Source organism: Peromyscus californicus, unplaced genomic scaffold (assembly GCF_007827085.1).
Source record: "Peromyscus californicus insignis strain IS unplaced genomic scaffold, ASM782708v3 Scaffold_4__1_contigs__length_199733344, whole genome shotgun sequence".
Taxonomy (NCBI): Eukaryota; Metazoa; Chordata; class Mammalia; order Rodentia; family Cricetidae; genus Peromyscus; species Peromyscus californicus.
Window position 1 is genome coordinate 104,530,106 of NW_026294562.1, and position 19,066 is coordinate 104,549,171.

Sequence of the window (19,066 nt, forward strand, 5' to 3'; positions counted from 1 at the left end):
GTAACTTCCCTTGTGACATGCCCATACTGGTGGTCAGAGGCCTGACAACAGTTACTGGTTAGTGTAAAACCTCAGAGTCATCAACAAGGTTGTGGTCCCTGCATGCTGTTGAACCAAACCCCCACACTCCTTTAGGACTAATTCCCATAGGGAGTCCTGCTGGCCTCCTTCTTCCTAGCCAGCCCCCCTTTTATTTTGTTTTGATGTACCAATGAGTTTAATCAAGGTTGCTTATGGGAGCAAAGTTGAGAGGTTATTTACAGGACCATGGACAACCTATCAATTCCCTTTACTCGCTGTATAAAAGCCCTTCCTACATAATCTCTCCCTTTGGTCTCTCTTTCTCGCTATTGTCAGATAATAAATAGCTCAGCCTTCATCTGAAAAAACAAAACACAAGGCATTAATGAGGCCCTTCAAATGAAGTCTTACTTGAATGCTGTGTGATACACACAACTATCAGGAAAGGCAGAGAGGGTTCAGACATTAAAGAGGCTCCTTAATAATTTAATAAAAGGGGCTGGAGAGATGGCTCAGCCGTTAAAGGCTAGGCTCACAACCAAAAATAATTTAGTAAAAGAAACTCAACAGTCCTGGCTAACTCTCCTCTCAGTGACATTCCTAAGGTCTCCTATCACTCCTGAAGAAAGACACATCTCAAGCCCATTTAAGGTCCTATGTAGAAGAGGCCACTCCTTCACAAATATCTTTCATTAGGCCCTGAAAATCATGGTCTTGCCCAGTATGTTACATTTCAGAAACCAACCACCAAGACCATTAATGATCGTCAGGATAATGACAGCCTGAAACCAGACTCTTTCTCACCAAGTGAACATGGCCAGTCAAAATTAGCCTTGACAGAAGACCACAGAGCTGCTCTCTCTAAAGTCAGCCTCCTCCTGGAATCGAACACTGAGCAATCGGAACTGTTATCGTTTGTATGCTGGGAACTGCATGATGGGAATTACATGATGGGTCATCCTAGTCAAAGAAGATCGTGGGCTGGCGAGATGGCTCAGTGAGTGATAGAATTTTCTCTCAAACCTGGTGACCTGAGTTCCATCCCCGGAACCCACATGGTGGAAGGAGAGACTGACGCCCCACGAACTGTCCTCTGACCTCCACACATGTAGGCACATTACCCTACCCCTTGAACAATGAAATAAGTGTAATTTTAATTTTTTTAAAAGAAAGAGAGTAGCTGCAGACAGGCGGTTCTTTTTTACTCCCCCACGCCCCTTGAATTCTCCCATTGTGTTCAATAAACTTTTCCCCCCTACTTTGGTCTAATGGTTGATTCTTTCACCAACCCCGTACCATTCCCCTTGTATCCCCAGTCTATAGGAAGAAGAAAGAGTTCAGACTTCCTAGGAGGCTCCAAGGGTGCAGCACTAAATTCCAGCAGCCCAACTGGAAGGGTGATCCTGCCCATACAGATGCAATCTCAGGTGAGGCCACAGTGAGAAGATCCCCCAAAGACCTCCTATTTCCAAACCAGGGTGACAGGATTCTTTTTGCTTTTCTTCCTTTGGGTTTTTGAGACAGTCTCATTCTATAGCTAGACTGTCTAAAAACAGGAAGTTATCTTGCCTCCAGCTCCCCAGTACTGAGATAACAAGGAAGCTTACAGACATGGACCACTGCCCTCTACCCCTTAATGAGTAGGGTTCAGCCCAGGTGAGTCCCCAGGATCACAGGATGACTGTGAGCAAGACAAGGGTCTGAACAACCACTTTCTTCTGAGTGTGAGTTTGATTTTACCGACTGGGAACTTGCTTTTCCTCAGGCACACACACACACACACACACACACACACACACACACACACACACACACGCCCAAGCAAAGATTTTTGTTTTAAAATAAGGAAGAAAGAAACAAAAATCCTGGATGCAGCAAGTTTGGGCCATGACAGGGGAACATTGCTGGGTGGCAAGTTCCTGGGAGGTCCAAAACCAATACCAAACCTCCCACTAATCCTTTATCGGGATGCGCCCCCTCTGGAGGTTGGCATTGTCTGGAGATATATATATATATATCTCCTCATAAATTTTGGCTGGAGTGGATGGGCTGCAGAGGGAGGGGAGACTTAAGCCGTTACTACAGAGCAGTTTCCCTTCTTGGAAATGCAGCCAGAAGTTGACTTTCCCTCCAGGAAAGAAAAAATAAGTCTGTTATGTCTGTTGCTTTCTCCCTCAGTCGCTGTCTGCCAGCTTTCTTCTTAAGCTCGCTCTCCTTTCTGTCTGTCTCTGTCTCTTTCTCTCTCAAACACGCACATTAATGGCTCTAGACCCTTTTTTAAACTTTTTTTTAATGGTAGGGCGGAGACTTTGAGAAAAACCCTCATCCACCCATTCTTACCAACTAACTCTGCACACACACACACACACACACACACACACACACACACACACACACACACACACACACACTCCGGCAACCTCCAGATGTTCCCAAGCCAGCGGCCATCTGCTGAGATTACTGGTACGAGCAAAGGGGGAAGGCAGAGGGGGCAGGGATCCGGGTTGCAGGAAACTGGGAGAGAGGCCTAGCGGAATGGGAGGGAACGGCGCACTTTTGAGACGCTCCCTAGGGTGGAACCCGTGCTCGGGCCGGCGGGCGGGGGCTGGGCGGCGAGAGCGCCCCGCTAGACTTGCACTTTGACGACGCTCCCTGAGCCTCTTGGCCGCCGGCCCGAGCAGCCACTGGGTGCCCAGCAAGGGGAGCCCGGCGGCGGGCGGGGACTTGGGGCGGGACGTGCGGCGCGGAGAAAAGCGCCGGCCCACCGGCCAGCGCCGGGCCGCCAAGGTGAGCCTGCTGCCGAGGCGACAGCTGTGGACCTGCCAGGTGGGTGCTGTCCCGAGGCGCAACGAGATCGGCGTGCATGCGGAGGTCTGGAGCCTTGGACTCCAACCTCGCCGCCCCATCCCGTGGGCAGGCGGGAGTGAGGGGCGGGTCCGGGTCCTGCCGAGGCCCCTCAACTTTTCCGGGACACCGGGCCACAGCAGCGCAGGGTGGGGGTAGCAGGGGAGAGGGCTTTCGGGAGACAAAGGCTCTGTCTAGGGGCCGTGGGCGTGGGCCGGCGCCTCCAGGGTCTTTGTAAGAACACGTGCATCTCACGGTAGTGGGTCTTTTGTGGATTTGGGTTCAGAAGCCCGCATCTGCCTGCGCCTTTGTGTGTGCGTGGCTTTGCATGGCTGTCTCGCCCCGGTGTCCCCGTTTCGCAGCCTGGCGTCTGGTTGTGGGGACCGGTGGGCGCTCCGCGTGTGTCCGCATACGTGGTCTGTGCCTGTCGACGTGTCTGGGTTGGGTGTCCGTGGGGCATGTGTGCGCGCTGAGAGCCTGAGCTGCCCTGACTCTCCGCTCCCCTGCTGTCCACCGTTTCCCCCTACTTGGCTTCAAACTTTTCTCCGGGTTTCTCCGGCAACGCTTGCCGGCAGCCCTCCTCTCTCTCACCTCCGGAGGTCCTTCCAGCCGCGAGGGGGTGGGATAGGATTGGTGGGTCGGGGGTGATCGGCAGTGCCTGGCGACTGGCCCGGGCCAGGACTGGGCGGAGCGTGCTGGACACCCTCACAGGACCCTGATGGGAGGAGGGAGGGACGCGGCTGGTCTGGGCTCCGGCCTGAGGCTGGAGACCGGGGAGTAGCGCGCTGCTGGCAGTTGTTTGCCCTTCGCTCCTGGGACAGAGTGAGTGTGGAAGGAGAAACCCGCCAGCTTGGTGGAGAGGCGTGCTTGGTTTTGAGTACCACTCTGCATTTAACCGGACCCCAGAGTGAGGGGATCAACCTTCTGATTCAATAGGTGAGAAAGGCCAAGGCTTGCCTGCATCCGGCCTGCTGGCGGCCCCAGCCCCGGTTGGGCTGTGGGGAGGGGGTGGGGGCTTGCATACATTTGTTTCCAACGGCACAGTCAGTGGCCCACTGTAGGGCACTGGGCGTATTGCTCATCCCCGTTGAGATTCGGTCACTTACGGATGGGGTGAGAATTCCTCGCCGCCGCGGGAGCGGAGCGCGCAGTGGTGGTAACCAGCGTCCGGAGTTTAGCTGTGAGCAGCGCCGCCCACACTTGGCCAGGCCCAGAGGTGACTCAAACTTAGATCCTTCCTTGCTCCATGCTATCCTTTCGGATAAGTCTAGACTTGCAAAGCCCCCAGAGTGGGAGGGGCTCCATCCTGCCTGGGCTTTTGATCCTGGGTGGCAAAGATAAACCAAACATTTCTTTTCCAGCCCTCCACCCCAATCTTTAACCAAGAACTTTGCCCAATACTAAGGGGGGGGGGGGGTGTTGGGGGGGAGATAAGCTGGCCACAAACTTGGGAAAGAGGCAAGGATGGCCACTTTTAATGTCTAGTCCTAGTCATTCCTTTTGAAAGGGGAGTGTAAATTCCCTTGTGATTACTCCCTTGTGACCCCAGAGCCTGGAAACTATTGTGTTCCCAGGCATTAATTTGTTCCTAGGACAAGAAGGCTGGAATGCACCATCCTGGGGAACTCCAGTCCACAGGGCTTCCACCCACCCTGTTCCACTGACCCGTGTAAAGGCAAAAGCTGATGTTACTTATCTTGTGCATGACAGACTGGTCAAGAGACAGAGTCCAGACCGGCAGTCTTAATCATTACTTCTGGCACAAAGCAGAAGCGGTGTGCTTTATGGAGTTCACCATCCTTTCTCAGAACACCGAGCCTAGGAATTGGGGATACTTCCTGAAGAGGGCAGGGCCCACCCTGGAAGTCCCCTGACAAAACAAGTTCTAAGACAGGTTCCATAGGAGGGACCATGGGAGGGACCTGGCAGAGTAGATGATTCTGCCTAGGGTTTTGAAGTTTTCCAATGCACAGCAGAGCCAGGAAGGGCTTCCCACAATACATGCAGGGCTCTGTGTGTCCTGGAAACAGCGTGCAGGTGGTTTGTCTTTGTGTCAGGGTGCACGGTTTGGGTTTTGAGGAATAAGTTACTTGGAGGCTGGGAGGGGAGGTGGAGGCTGAATCACTGAGCATCAGTTTGAGCCGGAATTTGAGCCTGTGTGCAGAGAGTTAGTTGCTGGAGGAAAGGGTGGTGTTGGTCAGTCTAAAGCCTTCCTCTGGCTTTTGGATGGTGCTGGAGTCTGGGAGACCTATCTGAAGACAAGATGCTGCATGCCTTCCAGTCAGAAAGTCTGGGAGCTGTGCTCTTGCTCCATGGGTGCCCACCTCTGTCACCTGGGATGTGTCATTTTGCCCGTCGGATGCGTAGCCACCTTCAGGTGGAGTTACCGATTGATGTGTTGTGAATGTTAAATAACATAACAGGTTACTGTATACGCTAATAAATTGAGATGTCGTTTCAGGGTGTCTGACTACATTGTGTGAACACAGTGGAGGCAGAAATAGCATGGACCCCAGTCATAAACCTGGTTTTACCGCTAAGCCAAGCTCTGAGTTCCAGGAGGCACCAAAGCAGAAGGAGGCCTCTCTGCCCCTGACATTTTACTCCTCTGGGTCCCCCCCACCCCATGCTAGTATCCACGCTAGAGCTGGACACATTCTTAGACAGCCACAGCCCAGTGCCTCTTTGGGGGATGAGGGCCGGGTTAGGCTGGGAAGGCCTCACAGAACAGGTAGCTTTTGAGTCAGACAAGTGAGAGTTTGTGGAAGACAAAAGGGGGGGGAGGGGGGCTTTGCCATCTTTGTCAAAATAAATAGCAAAGGCAGAGGTCCCTGGGGAGTGGCAGGTGTCTAGCCTGAGAGGCTGTTTTTGTGGAATGGGTTTTAGATGGGGCGCAGTGGTGGACTCTTTGATCTTTAGTTGGAAGCTGTCTGTACTCTGGTGCCCAGCATGGCGGTTGTTTAGAGCTTTGGAAGTGTTTAGAGGTGGAGGCCAGAGGCCAGGTGGCTACAGAGGTCTCCTGAGTTGGACCCAGGCGAGGTGGTTGCCTGACTCGAGGAAGAGGAGAGACAGAGACCCGCTTGCCTAGGAGTGACTGCTGTTTTGATGCCAGATTCCCTTTCGGCCACAGGTGTCACCACTGCCTCAGCCTCCTCTGGCCTTTGCGACCTTCCCAGATCCCAGGGGAACTTGGTGGGACACTGAGAGATTCCAAGGCCTCCAAGGATGGCTGTTGGGCTCTGCATCCTGTGTGTCTTAGCATCCCTTCTCTGACCCTGCAGTCACCCACAGAGGCAGGACTGAACATGCGCTGAGACCCGTTGGTGCCGGCGGGCTGAGTCCTTGCTTCCTCTAAGTAGTCAGAGCCAGGCCCGGCTGGGAACAGCACCAGGCTTCTCTACGTGTTACAAGACCAGACTCGGTTCTCAGAGTTAGTGAAAGCCTGTAAGTTGGTGCCTGGTCTGCAAAACTTTTTTTTCTGCCCCATGCAGGCTCTCCCTGTGTTCTCCTGTGCTGTTTGAGATTGGTGGGAGCTTGACAGTTTTCCCAAAGACCAACTGGAAGGAGAAAATAGCATTTGAGGCTCGTTCATATCCTTGTAGATGATGCTCCTTCGGTGGGAGGGTACTGAAGTTCCAGGCCCCACCGGTACCAAAGATGTCATGAAGGAGGCCAGGTGCTAGGTTCAGAATACCCGGGTCCAGCCATTGTCTCCTCACTGGCCATGTGACTCTGGACAAATCACTGAACCTCTCTAGACTCCTTAGACAGCCAGAAGACAAGTGCAATACCATCTAACTTCCTGGTTTTGCAGGGCAACCAGACATAAATAGCTGAGGATGCATATGGACAGACTGAGGTGTCCTTTGGTGACAGCATCACCATCTGTGTGCCTGATACATCTTTTAGACTTTTTGTTTGGTTGCTTCTTTGTTTTGAAACAGGGTCTTAAACTATATAGCCCCAGCTGCTGTGGAACTCACTATGTGAACCAGGCTGGCCTCGAACTCATAGAGATCCTCCTGCCTCTATCTTTCGAGTGCCGAGATTAAAGGCATGTGCCACCATGCCCAGCCAGTACCTGGTATATCTTAATATAGTACTTGATCCAGGGAGAAATTAAAAAAAAAAATCCTAACTCCCCCATCACTGCTCACAGAGGACAGACAGGTAAACATGTCATTACAGCCCCGCATTACCAGCTCTAAGCGCCTGTCCACACTGCCGGTTTCTAAGTTGAGGCCAAGTGTGGGTTTGACGCTAAAATGCCTAGGTCCGGTTCCTCTATTGCCTGGCTGAATAGCATGCTGCTGTTTGCCTGTGCAGCAGGGATGATAATCACCACAGTTAAGGACTGTCGTGGGGCAGTAATGACACATTCGGGAGCTGATGTGCTTGCAATATCGATTCTGAAGAGAAAACCAGCCCTGGAGGCTCTGAGTGTGTCCCCAAAATTCTGATTCTAATTTCCAGAGCTAAGTGGTTGGAGGGCAGGACGCTTATGAAATGTCTCCCTGTGGATTTCATTGCTGTCAGTATGCTTGTGACTGAGGGCAGTGAGGTGCGAGGCCACTGGGGTTTGAGGAGCAGCTGGCTGATAAAAAGCCCATCCTAGGTGGGTGCTGGGCACTGGACCAACCCGCAACTATCCCCCATCCCACTTAGCTCCTGTGCCAGAGGTTCCATGTTGAAGTTGTTAGCAAAAGCTAGAAAGTTTTATACAGTCAGAAGTGCTATGGCGTGGTACCAGGGCCTGGCAAACAGACCCAGGGGGAGTGTGGACTCCAGCCTCTAATCCCAGAGAGGTGTCCACAGAAGAGGAGGGTGGCTAGAGACTCAGCAGCAGGCACCAGCAGTATGTCCGAGAGGTCAGTGTGAACCATGGACCTGCTGGGTGCCTGGCTCTGCATATAGGAACCTGGGTGGAAAGGGATGTGAAGGCTAAGTCACCACCTCCAGGAAGTTTAGAAAACCCTGGCCGTCGTTGGCCACCAGGGACTGAGCACTTACTGAGCAGAATACACCATCTCTACATTTTCCACGGCCATCACTTCTTGTCCCTCTGGAGGACTCCGAGACTCCAGTAGGCAGGGCTGGATTCCAGGCAAGTCCTAGGTCTAATAGCCAACCCGCATAGCTTCTTGCTGGGTCTCTGTTGCTGCCCCCAGGTCTGGTTTTGACCCCAGTTAGGGAAGGATGCATAGGTTAAGAAGGAGGTGCTTGTCCCCAAGCTGCTCACACTTTATGTTTGAAATTTGAATTTTCTCAGTAGCCTCTAAAGGAGGCCTGTTGGTAGCCTGAGGTGTGAGAGGCCAGGAGGGAGGGGTGGTGGGAGCCTGTGGGGACAGAGACTGCTTTGTTCCACTGGCCAGGCAGGGACGGGTGGATAGATGTGTGTGATGTAAGGAGCAGTGTGAGGTGGTGGGTCCCCAGCTCCTGGGCCTTGCTCTGCCATCGCATTTCCTTTACTGACCCTCTGGGCTTCAGTCACCCATAGTCTCCAAGGGCTCTGCAGCTCACGAGCCTGGAATTCTCTGTGTTTGCGGACGGTGGGAACAACAGCGGACTCCTGAGAGAAGTTGCTACCCAGATGACAAAGCCGTTTCAGTTCCTACGGGGATTCGAACAGAGAAGGGAGAGGGGCATTTCCAACCTCCAGAGGCCTTCTGTCTGGGAGAAGATGATCTCTGTGGTTTTCCAAACAATCCCGAGGGCAGTGATAGGGCCGGCTCTGTCTCATGGCCGATTTGGGATGTGATGTGGAAAGAGCCCCTTGGGGCTGCCTGGCCCATAGCATTCACACCATTCATGCTTGGCCTCACAGGCCAGGAGTCACTGTGGACTTGACGTTGTGGGCCCTAAATAGCTCATGGCTGGCCTCACAGGACCTGCTGTCTTCCAAACCAGAGCTGTGGGAAGTGTCTTGCCTTGTTCTGTTGCTCTTTGGATGTCTTTCGTCGGCAGGGCAAGGGTTGTAGAAACGATCTCTTGACCTGGAGATCTCTCTCCTCTCCGGACATCCTTGGTGGCTTCCTGTCTGCATTGCCCACATGTCTGCATTGCCCACACGCTGCACTTTCTCCCAGAGTAGAGGTCCCAGAGTAGAGGCTGGGCAACACTAATGCACAGATCAGGAAATCAAATTCCTGAAAATAAAACTGTGAAAGTCTCAAAACCTTAAGCCTCCTGGGTTCAGGATGCAAATGATGTTTGCTGTGAATGTGCTGTTTGCTGTGGATGAGAAGGGGGGCCTTACAGTCTCTTTGCTCAGCTTTAAAATCCTACAGCTCTAGGGTTGGTACTGAACCCCTCATTGTGGAGATGGGAAACAGAGGCTCCCAGAGAGGAAAGCCCTGGTGATCACGACAGTCCAGGGCAGAACAGTGACGAAGATCTAGGGGTCCTGACTCCCCTGGGACTTGTCCCGCCCGACACAGTCGCCCTGTTGCTTTCTTATCATCGTCCTGGAGTGTGGTGAAGCATGATGAGGGGCCCTTGGTGTAGCGTCTAACCTGGAGAGACACAGCAGCCCAAGCTGTGGCTCTGTCAGTGACTTGACGGTACTGGGCATGTCCCCTGTAGGGGGCCATATCTCCAGTCCTTAGAGCAGCTCTTCAAAGGACTGGCCTCCCCTCATCCTCTCTGTAGTGTCTCCAGATCACACAGGTTAGCAGGTGACTCTTCAGATCCTTTAACGAGGGATGGGCCAGTTGGTCTCATTGGGCGAACTCGAGGACTGTATGAGAGCGGTGGGCTGTCGCTTCCTATTTCCCACTAGAGTTCCCCGGGGCCTGTGTATGACAGCAGGGGCCCTGGGAGGTGTCCGTGGCACAGCAGAGCAAGGCTCTGGCCTAGTGCGTTTATCAGCCACGTTGCCCAGGTGGCACTCCACCTGTCCCCTTTATCTCAGCATGAGGACCGCTGCGTCATTCCAGATCCTCCGGGGAAGGATGTGCTCAGCTCTCTACAGATGCAGGGTGCAGGGCTTTGTGGACTTGTGTGAGGATGGCAGACATTGCTGCCCTGTTGGGAGTCCAGGGCTGGAACCTAGAGGAGAGAAACATCTGTGCTGTGTTTGCCCGGCCGGTTACATAAGCTAGAGTTCAGGAGAAGCAGCCTGGCATTTTGTGGACACATTGTATAATCACCTCTGGGAACCAAAGGGTAATCTCGGAGCCCTTTGTGGTGTTTGTTTAAACCCCCAGGTTGGGGGTGGAGGCTAAGAGCGATCTGCTTAGCTTGAGGGCGGGGTAGGGGTGGTGGTAATGAACTCTTGAAGAGCTCCCTGGGGGAACAAAGGGGCCCGGAGCAACTTAATATTTTCCTCTTGGTGCAAACATTGGAACGCTCTGTCCTGCCTTGGCTGGGTCCAAGCCCAGGATGCACCTGGGGAGGGTTTAATCCTTGAATTGGTCTCTACAAAAGACAGGGGTAGACAAGAAGGGCCCCAGGTTGGGTAGGGGAGAAGAGCCCAGCCCGGTTCACCCTGGCCCAGGACAGAGCCAGAGCGCAGATCGAGTGGCTGCGTCTTTAAAGTTTCATGGAGGACGGGTAATGCTATCCAGCTGTCTGCTGCCCCGGTCTAGAAGGTGGCCAGGTCCACACCCCTCCCAATTCACCCAGTTTTCTTCCCTGGAGGCCCCTGGAAGGGAGACAGGCAGGAGGGTAGGCCACCCAATGAAGAGCCTTCTGTCTTCCGAGTGGCTGCCTAGCAGGGGAGGGGGCCACTTAGAGGTCCTCAAAAACATGAACATAAACCTTGAATATGCCTCGTGTGGACCTCTGCAACCCTTAGATATGACAGCATACACATAGTGTCAGGAATGTGTAATGGCTTCTGTTGTAATTTCTTTTTCTTTCCTTCCTTTTTTCTTTTTTTTCTTTTGGTTTTTGGTTTTTGGTTTTTGAAGACAGGATTTCTCTGTGTTACAGCTCTGGCGGTCCTGGAACTCACTTTGTAGCCCAGGCTGGCCTCGAACTCACAGAGATCCGCCTGCCTCTGCCTCCTGAGTGCTGGGATTAAAGGCGTGCGCCACCACTGCCCGGCTTGTAATTTCACAGAAGGAACTGAGGTCGAGGGGTGGGTGGCTTGAGCTGTAGCAAACGTCTATAAGGAAAGTCCCCCCTGGATTCACCCTGCTCCCCACCGGGCCTTCTGGAGGCAGGAGACCGAGACAGAAGAACTGAGCAAGCCTGGCTCTAATTCCGCCCTGTTTTGTGCTGGTTTGGTGGTACAGCCCTGGTTCTCTCTGAGCCTGTTTCTTCTTCTGCCCAGTGGGGTCCTAAGCCCTAACCCTGCCTGTCACAGTTAAAGGGGGAGGGGGCGGAGAGGTGAGCCAGCTGGGAGCTGGGCACAGGCAAGAGAGCAGGGGCTCAGGGTGTGGGCGTCCCCCAAGCATATCTGGGAATCCAGACACTGGGTCTCCAAGTAGAAGGGAGTTGCTCCTGCAGAGCCAGCTAAGGTGGAAGGGGAAAGGGCAGTCCCTGCAGGAAGAGTGGGTTCAGCCCCTGCCATTGGCAGCCAAGGATCCTGGCTCTGTGTCTACTCCACCCAGCACCACCAGGCTTAGGTGTGTCCTTACCTGTCTCCAACCCTTCCAGGCTCCGTTCTCTCTTGTCAGATGGAGACAGGACTCTGCCTTGTAGATGGTTGGGAGGGTTAGAGAAGACCGTGCTCTGAGGCAGCCAACGCAGCCCCCAGCCTGTGGCATCTTTTCAGCCAAGATGAATGAAGCCCCCCAACTCCACCCCCGCACTGTGAACTCCTCTGTGGCATACCTGGGTCTCCAGCAGCCTCTGAGCCCTGGATCAGCAGATTTAGTAAAACCAGCCAAGAGACCATCTGGTCCAGCAGGTTTCACAGTTAGATGTCCGGGTACAAGCCCCAGCTCTGTCCTTGCACATGGGCTGTGTCTTGTAGGGCAGGATAAGAGTGTCTGGTACATCCACCCCTCACCTGTGGCTCTCTTTCCAGGTGCCACCATGTTGTGCTCCCTGTTCCTGCTGCTCCTGGCCATGGGCAGAGTGCAGACAACCCGGCCATGCTTTCCCGGATGCCAGTGTGAGGAAGAGACTTTTGGCCTCTTTGACAGTTTCAGCCTGACTCGAGTGGACTGCAGCAGCCTGGGCCCCCACATTGTGCCTGTGCCCATCCCTCTGGACACAGCCCACCTGGACCTGTCTTCCAACCGGCTAGAGACCGTGAATGAGTCGGTGCTGGCAGGGCCGGGCTATACCACACTGGCTGGCCTGGACCTCAGTCACAATCTGCTCACCAGCATCGCGCCCACTGCCTTCTCCCGCCTGCGATACCTGGAGTCGCTCGACCTCAGCCACAATGGCCTGGCAGCCCTGCCAGCTGAGGTTTTCACCAGCTCTTCCCTGAGCGATGTCAACCTCAGCCATAACCGACTACGGGAGGTCTCAATCTCTGCCTTCTCCACCCACAGCCAGGGCCGGACGCTGCACGTGGACCTATCCCACAACCTCATCCACCGCTTGCTCCCCCATCCAGCCCGGGCCAGCCTGCCTGCACCTACCATTCAAGAGCCTGAATCTGGCCTGGAACCAGCTCCGTGCTGTGCCCGATCTCCGAGACCTGCCCCTGCGTTACCTGAACCTGGATGGGAACCCTCTGGCTACCATCCACCCAGGTGCCTTCATGGGGTTGGCAGGCCTCACCCACCTGTCACTGGCCAGCCTACAGAGTGTCCCCCAGTTAGCACCCCATGGCTTCCGTGAGCTCCCAGGCCTACAGGTCCTGGACTTGTCAGGCAACCCCAAGCTCAAGTGGGCAGGAGCCGAGGTGTTTTCAGGCCTGGGCTTGCTGCAGGAACTAGACCTGTCGGGTACCAGCCTGGTACCCCTCCCTGAGATGCTGCTCCATCACCTCCCAGCTTTACAGAGTGTTAGTGTAGGCCAAGATGTGCAGTGCCGGCGCCTGGTGCGGGAGGGTGCCTACCCCCGGCAGCCTGGCTTCAGCCCTAAGGTACTCCTACACTGTGGAGACACCCAGGAATTTGCTGCCAGAGGCCCAGACATCTTGTGACAAATGGTGTGGCCTGGGGCCACTTGACAGACTGCTGTCCTGGGCTTGCTCAGATCCCAACTAACTTATATTTCAATGTGCCAATGCCTGTGGGGAGTCTCCAGGCCTACGTGGCGGCATTCTCAGTAAAGCTGTGGGCCAGGGATAGCTTTCGTACCTGGGGCCTGTACCCAGGAACAAAATCTACCCGTTTGTCTCGGTGACTCCCTTCCCAGAACTGTGGGCAGAGGGACTTGGCTGCCAAACCAGACTCTGGTCCCTTCCTGAGCCCTGCCCCCCGCTGTCCATAAGTGCCTTCCTTCCCTTTTGCCTGGACAGACCTGACCCACGGTGTGACGGGGTAGGTGGGGGTCAGCCCTGCAGATGCTGACTCGGCTCCTCTGAGCTCAGTGTCTGACCACACCTTCTATGAGGCCTACTTCTTCCTTTTCTCATGGAATCCTGGGTAGACTCTTAATTGTAGAAGGACTTAGAGAGGAAATCAAATCCACCCTCCTTGCAGGACAGTCGGGAAGAGGGGCCAGGAGCAGCAGACGTGCTCACCTGAGGTCTTGGAGAGGCGTGAAGAGCCCAGCCTCCTGCTGAGGGTGGGGGCCATGGACTTCCCTGTCTGTCATCCATCCCCTCCCCTGGCTGGGTTGCCCTATGACCGTTGTCTGTGCTCTTTCCCATTACAGCCAGCAGCAGCGACAGCAAGGTCACAGAGGTGGGACTCTAGGTCCAGTGGCCAGCTCATGGTATGAGCAAAGTCAGTCCACCTGTCAGAGCCTCAGGAAGCTTGGGACATGTCAGTCCCAAGCCTGTCAGTTTCTTATTGTGGGGTGGGGGTCCCCTAGCATCAAGACTGGAAGCGTGCACATTTTCCCCAGAGCATTTCTCACGATGCTTCCTAAGGGGCTATCTGGCCATGGGCTCCAAGGGGACTTGTGGAGTTAGTGTCCATGGGCCAGAGCCCAGAGGCCCATTAATCCTTCAGGAGTGCGGCAGAAAGAGACAGGGTTTCCCATCCACATTATGCTTACCCCCAGGGTCACATCTCAGCTCTCTAGCCCTGGATTCTCTCCTTTGTCTTCATTTTATGAGAGTCATTGCCTTTTCTTAGTGAACTGCCCCTTTTAACCCCCACCTCTGCTGGTCGGGGATGGAAACGAAGATAAATGTATTTGTTCACTTTTGTAAGACTGTTCTGGGCATGTGTTGGGGGTGTTGGGAAGAAGCCAGCTATCAGTGACCATGTGGGCACTGGGGCTGGCCCCAGAGATGCTCACAAGGCAGTGTGAGCTCCGTCTTGCCACACTAGCCCAGCCCAGCCCAGCCCAGCCCGACTGGTCCTTGGTTTAATAAATACGTAGAAGAGTTCTTTCCATCTCATTATTGAACCAGAGTTTGCTGACAATCGCTGCCCTGGGGTTGGGGCTACAAGGGTAAATTGGACCCCACCTTGGGCAGCTCTTTCTCCCTGAAAAAGCCAAGAACCTTCCAGGATCGGGTGTGTATGACAACATTCGGGAGGTGGTTACTGGGGTAGCCTACACCCCATTTTACTTTCTTCACCCCCTATCCATGTCACCCCACCTCCATCCACCATCTGTACATCCCCAGGCATGAGGCCCTTGCACACCTCTGCCTCAGGCTTGTAGCAATGGAACTCTGTCCTTGCACTGTCCCTCAACTCCTTCTCATGGAGGATTTCCGTTCCTAACGGGCCTTGGAAGCTTTCCCAAAGGCTCCCTTGACTCCCTTCTGGCAGCTTTGACCATCATTGGCATTTAGCTGCTGTGGTACCCTGTTTGCACACCTCCAGTGACAGCTCACTCCCAGCTTCCTGTGGGCTCTTGGTGGTCAACAGGTTGGTTCTTCTGACTGGCCGTTCTAAGGAGGTACCCAACACCATCATCGCCACCAACAGCCAGCTGTGGCTGGTCCCTACACTGTGCCAGGCCCTGTACTGAACTGCAAAGTGTAACTCCTGGGGTCTCTGCCCTGGGCGGGGGGCACAACAGGATCCCTAGCTAAAGAAAAGTTCAAAGCCAGTGAAAGCCTTGTGAAGGGCCTGCATAGCTCATGACAAGTAGACTAACAAGGAGGCTGGCACTTAGGGAAGCTCGTGGGTGAGGGGTCAGTGGCACAGAGTCCAGGGTTTCTAGTTGACAAATCTCCTGTGGTAACCTTATTGGCAAGAATAGCTAACTCGCTGGGTGAATGCCCACTGTTGGAATGTTCTGGACTCTGTGCAGAAAGAGCTGAGGGTTCCATTCCCTGTATTTACTCAAGTGGGGAAGAGGGAAGCCCTGTATACCAGGCAGGAGCGGCTTCAAATGTAGGATTGGGGCAAGGATGGTACTGTCACCCAGTAGGTCTGGGCCCTCCCAAAGCCCTGCTTGTGGAAGGAATTCTGTTTTGTTTTTGAGACAAGTTCTCTCTATGAAGTCCTGTCCATATGTAGGAATCTTAAAGATAGGGAAAAAGCCCAGAAGGGAAGTGGGGGGTGGGAGGGGTAGAGAGAGATCTCAGCACTCAGGCTGCAACTGGAGGCAGGGGCTGGTGGTGCACATCAGTGATGCCAGCCCTCCTGAGGCAGAGCCAGGACCATGGCTTACATGAAGGTCTGGGGCAGCAGGGTTGGAGGTGAGCCTGGACTGCATTAGACCTGTCTCAATAACAATAACAAAAATAAAAAACAAAAATGAGCCAGCAATGGAGCTCCTGGGGTGAGGGTCGGGGCACAGACATCCGACTGCAGCCTCATCCTGTGAGCTGAGATGTCGGAACAATCTCAACCAAGCCTTTTGCCTGCCCTAGACCTAAAGCCTCACCGGGTAGTGCTTCTGGGCGGCATCTGGCCCACAGCGCCACCTGGTGGCCATATACACGGAGCCGACAGGCAGAGCAAGGCGGTGAATGCTGGTCTCTGCCTCCCACCATCGAGAAACACTCACAGGGTCTTCCTCTCCTTCCAGAGATCCTGGCACCTAGGAGGAGGGTGTTAGAATATTCAGTCTCCAATTTCATGCTAAGATTTTGTTTTGAATTCATTGAGTTCATCACAAAAAATCCTGGATTCATTACAAATCAATTGTGTGAGTTATCTGAGCCTGAAAAACCAGAGTGAAAATACCTCTGTCCTCACCGGGCAGCAGTGGCCTTTAATCCCAGCACTCGGGAGGCAGAGCCAGGCGGATCTCTGTGAGTTCGAGGCCAGCCTGGTCTACAGAGTGAGTTCCAGGACAGGCTCCAAAACTACACGGAGAAACCCTGTCTCCAAAACCTTCCGTCCTCAAGAAGAGGGATCGAAGTCACATTTGCGCAGCGTGAAAAACTGTGACAGTCACAGAATAAGGTGCCCCAGAAGTGCCCTTCCTCCTCTCATCACAACCGACCGAGTACTTTTGTCGCTATATAAATGAGGAAACCAGCCCAGGGCAGGCTTCATTTGTCGGGTACCATCATTCCCTCCTTGTCTGTCACTGCTCATGAGTGGGACCACTGCCCTCTGAGAATCCAAGGAGAAGGGAGCTCCGAAACACAAAAGCCACTGGACTAAAGCTGTTTTTCTGTTGCAAATAAATTGGGGAGATCATACAGCTCTAAGTAGATCCCATCAGACCATTGAGTCTAGACCCTAGAGCAGAAAGGGCCAGGGTCAAAGTTACAGGCTTGTTTCTCTTGGCCCCCTCTGCACAGCCGTGAGACTGGAGCCTGTAAAGGTGCGGACTGAGGTGCCGGGGGTTCTGTGCTGCACAACTGGTGTGCCATTTGTGGGACTCAGTGTGCAACGAGCACGTGGGTCTGTCGTCCAGAGAAGAGCGCTGGAAAGCAAACACAGGCCCTCCTAAGGACCCATAAGCCGTGAAGCCACCTTCCTGGGCTCAAAACGCCTCATTAGTAGAAAAAGTCAAGGGCGTGCCTAGTGTTGGGAGGATGAGAGAACAGAGTCTGGTTCAGAGAGCCCACTGGAATCTTCCGAACAGGAATTCCCCTCTTGGCGTAACCACACCCCACCCCCTGCTTCCCCCATACTGCCGTGGCCAAAGGGCTCTCAGAAAGAGTAGAGGGGCAGTGAAGTCCCGTCATACCTAGTTCCTTCCAAGGGTGATGTCTGTGACGGTAGAGGTCATCGGAGGCTCATGTGGCCCAGTCCATCAAGGATCAACATTCCTTCTAGGCTAACATTTTCCAGGGAGCAAATGTTTATCCTACTAATAATGACTCCATTTGTGGCCAGTATCCACAAAGGGAAGGTGTCCAGCGTTGGCCATGTCTGCCATACACTGCTGTCCAGTGTCCAGGCAGCGATCGATAATACTGTGCTCAGCATTTAACATCTGTGCACAGTGCACCTTCCAGCCGCAGAAAAATGACCATTCAGCTAAGTCATGTACCTCTGTTGGCTTTTCTTATTTATTTAAGCACTGCTGATTGTATTTATGGGGATTATTGTGTTTGTCGAGCTTGGAGGGGGAATTCCTGTGTTTACTATATAACTCCCAACACTATTTGTCATTTTATGTGACATAAATGTCACATACTCATTAGGCAAAATGTTCCAAACTGAGAAGACAAGCATGTGTCATGTTTCTCGGTGTCTCTATGCCACATATATGATAATTACATGCATTGTTACAGGAAAACACAGAGAAAGAGATATTGGTTGGAGACTTGAAGGATCAAGCTAAGAACGATTTTCTAATTAATTGATTCTTAGAAGCAGTAACTAAGCTAAGTGGAGTAATGAACGAGGGCTCGACTCCCCTGCTCAGATGAAGGGTGGAAAGCCCCACTTTGAGCTAAAAAAAAAAAAAAAAGCTGGGTTCACCTAATGAAGGGAAGACAGTGACCGGGGCACCTCAGTCAGCCCCTGGGATCCAGAAGGTCACCTGGCCTCAAAGCCTGGCACTGCTGAGTCCTGGGAAAGTCACCCACCCTGTCCTTTAGCCATAGTCCCTCGTCTGTAAAACAAAGTGATGGTGGTTTCTCCCAGGGGAGTCAATGTTGACAACCCCTTAGCATGGTGCTTACCGTACGGTTAAGCGCAATATCCATGAAATATTATCTATTCTTTTGAATCCCCCCTCATACCTTGGCCAAATTTATAAGCCTTCCTCCTCCTCCTCCTTTGTTTTTTCCTAGGTCTGTCAGCTGCCCCGGGGAGATAACAATGGGAAGCAGCACCATACTTAGGGACTTCCCTGGTTGGACTCAGGGGCTAGAGCTGACGCACCGGACTTGAGAGATGTGGGAAACCCTGTCCTTTTCCCTCTGGAGGAGCTTCACCTTCTGCCTGAAAAACACCACTGCTCTCTGACTTCAGTGATGTTCGTGGTCGGAGGCTCCTCCGTGATGGGCCAGGGCTCAGGATACTGAGCGTTCTGGTGGTAGTGATGAACATCTGGGCGAGTCTACAAGCAGGGCAGCACTGCTTCGTGGGGCCACAGAGGTGTCTGCCCCACTGTCAAAGCGCGTTGTCCCTAGAGACGCGTTCTCAGGTGAAGAGTATAAACACCCGAGGCAAGAGGGCGAGGCCCACAGAGAAGGTGGTGGGAAGACAGGGTCACGTCCCTGTACTGCCTCTGCTATCAGTGAGATACCCTCATCAAATGGGTCCCAGGAAACCTCGGCTCCTGGGATCCACAGCTGGGCCTTCACACTCATCTCGAGTCTGGGCTGAGCCTATGACTTTGATTACAACAGTGTGTTATTTATTTTGTTTTGTTTTTCAAAAATTAAATTTATGTTTGTGTGTTTGTGTGGGTGTACACACATCAGAGGACAGTTTGCAAGAGGTGGTTCTCTCCATCTACCATGTGGGTCCTGGGGATGAGTTCAGGTCATCAAGCTTGGCGGCAAGCACCTTTACCCGCTGAGCCGTTTTTGCCAGCCCATGTCTCATTTTTTTGAAACAGGGTCTCACCCTATAGCTTACCCATACTGGGCTGGAGTTCACCATCCTCCTGTCTCAGCCTCCTGAGTGCTGAGAGTATAGGCATGTAACACCATGCCCAGCTCAGGGTAACGAACTTTAAATGCAGGATAAGGTAGAAGCAGATCCACGTTAAAACCTAAGTCTTTTTTTAATTTACTTATTTATTTTTAACTTTTAATTTTGTGGTGCAAGGGAATTGAACCCAGAGCCTTGCACATGCTAGGCAAATT

The 19,066-nt window shown here is 53.2% G+C and overlaps 1 protein-coding gene across 1 annotated transcript; it reads left to right on the top strand.

The window, feature by feature from the left end:
* The first annotated feature begins 2,670 nt into the window (after positions 1–2,670).
* Tsku (tsukushi, small leucine rich proteoglycan) lies at positions 2,671–14,272 on the top strand. The gene is given in 3 exon segments (XM_052712997.1): positions 2,671–2,847; positions 11,840–12,411; positions 12,413–14,272. Coding segments are annotated over 2 exon segments (1,065 nt in total). The 5' UTR covers positions 2,671–2,847; positions 11,840–11,847; the 3' UTR covers positions 12,914–14,272.
* The last annotated feature ends 4,794 nt before the right edge of the window (positions 14,273–19,066 follow it).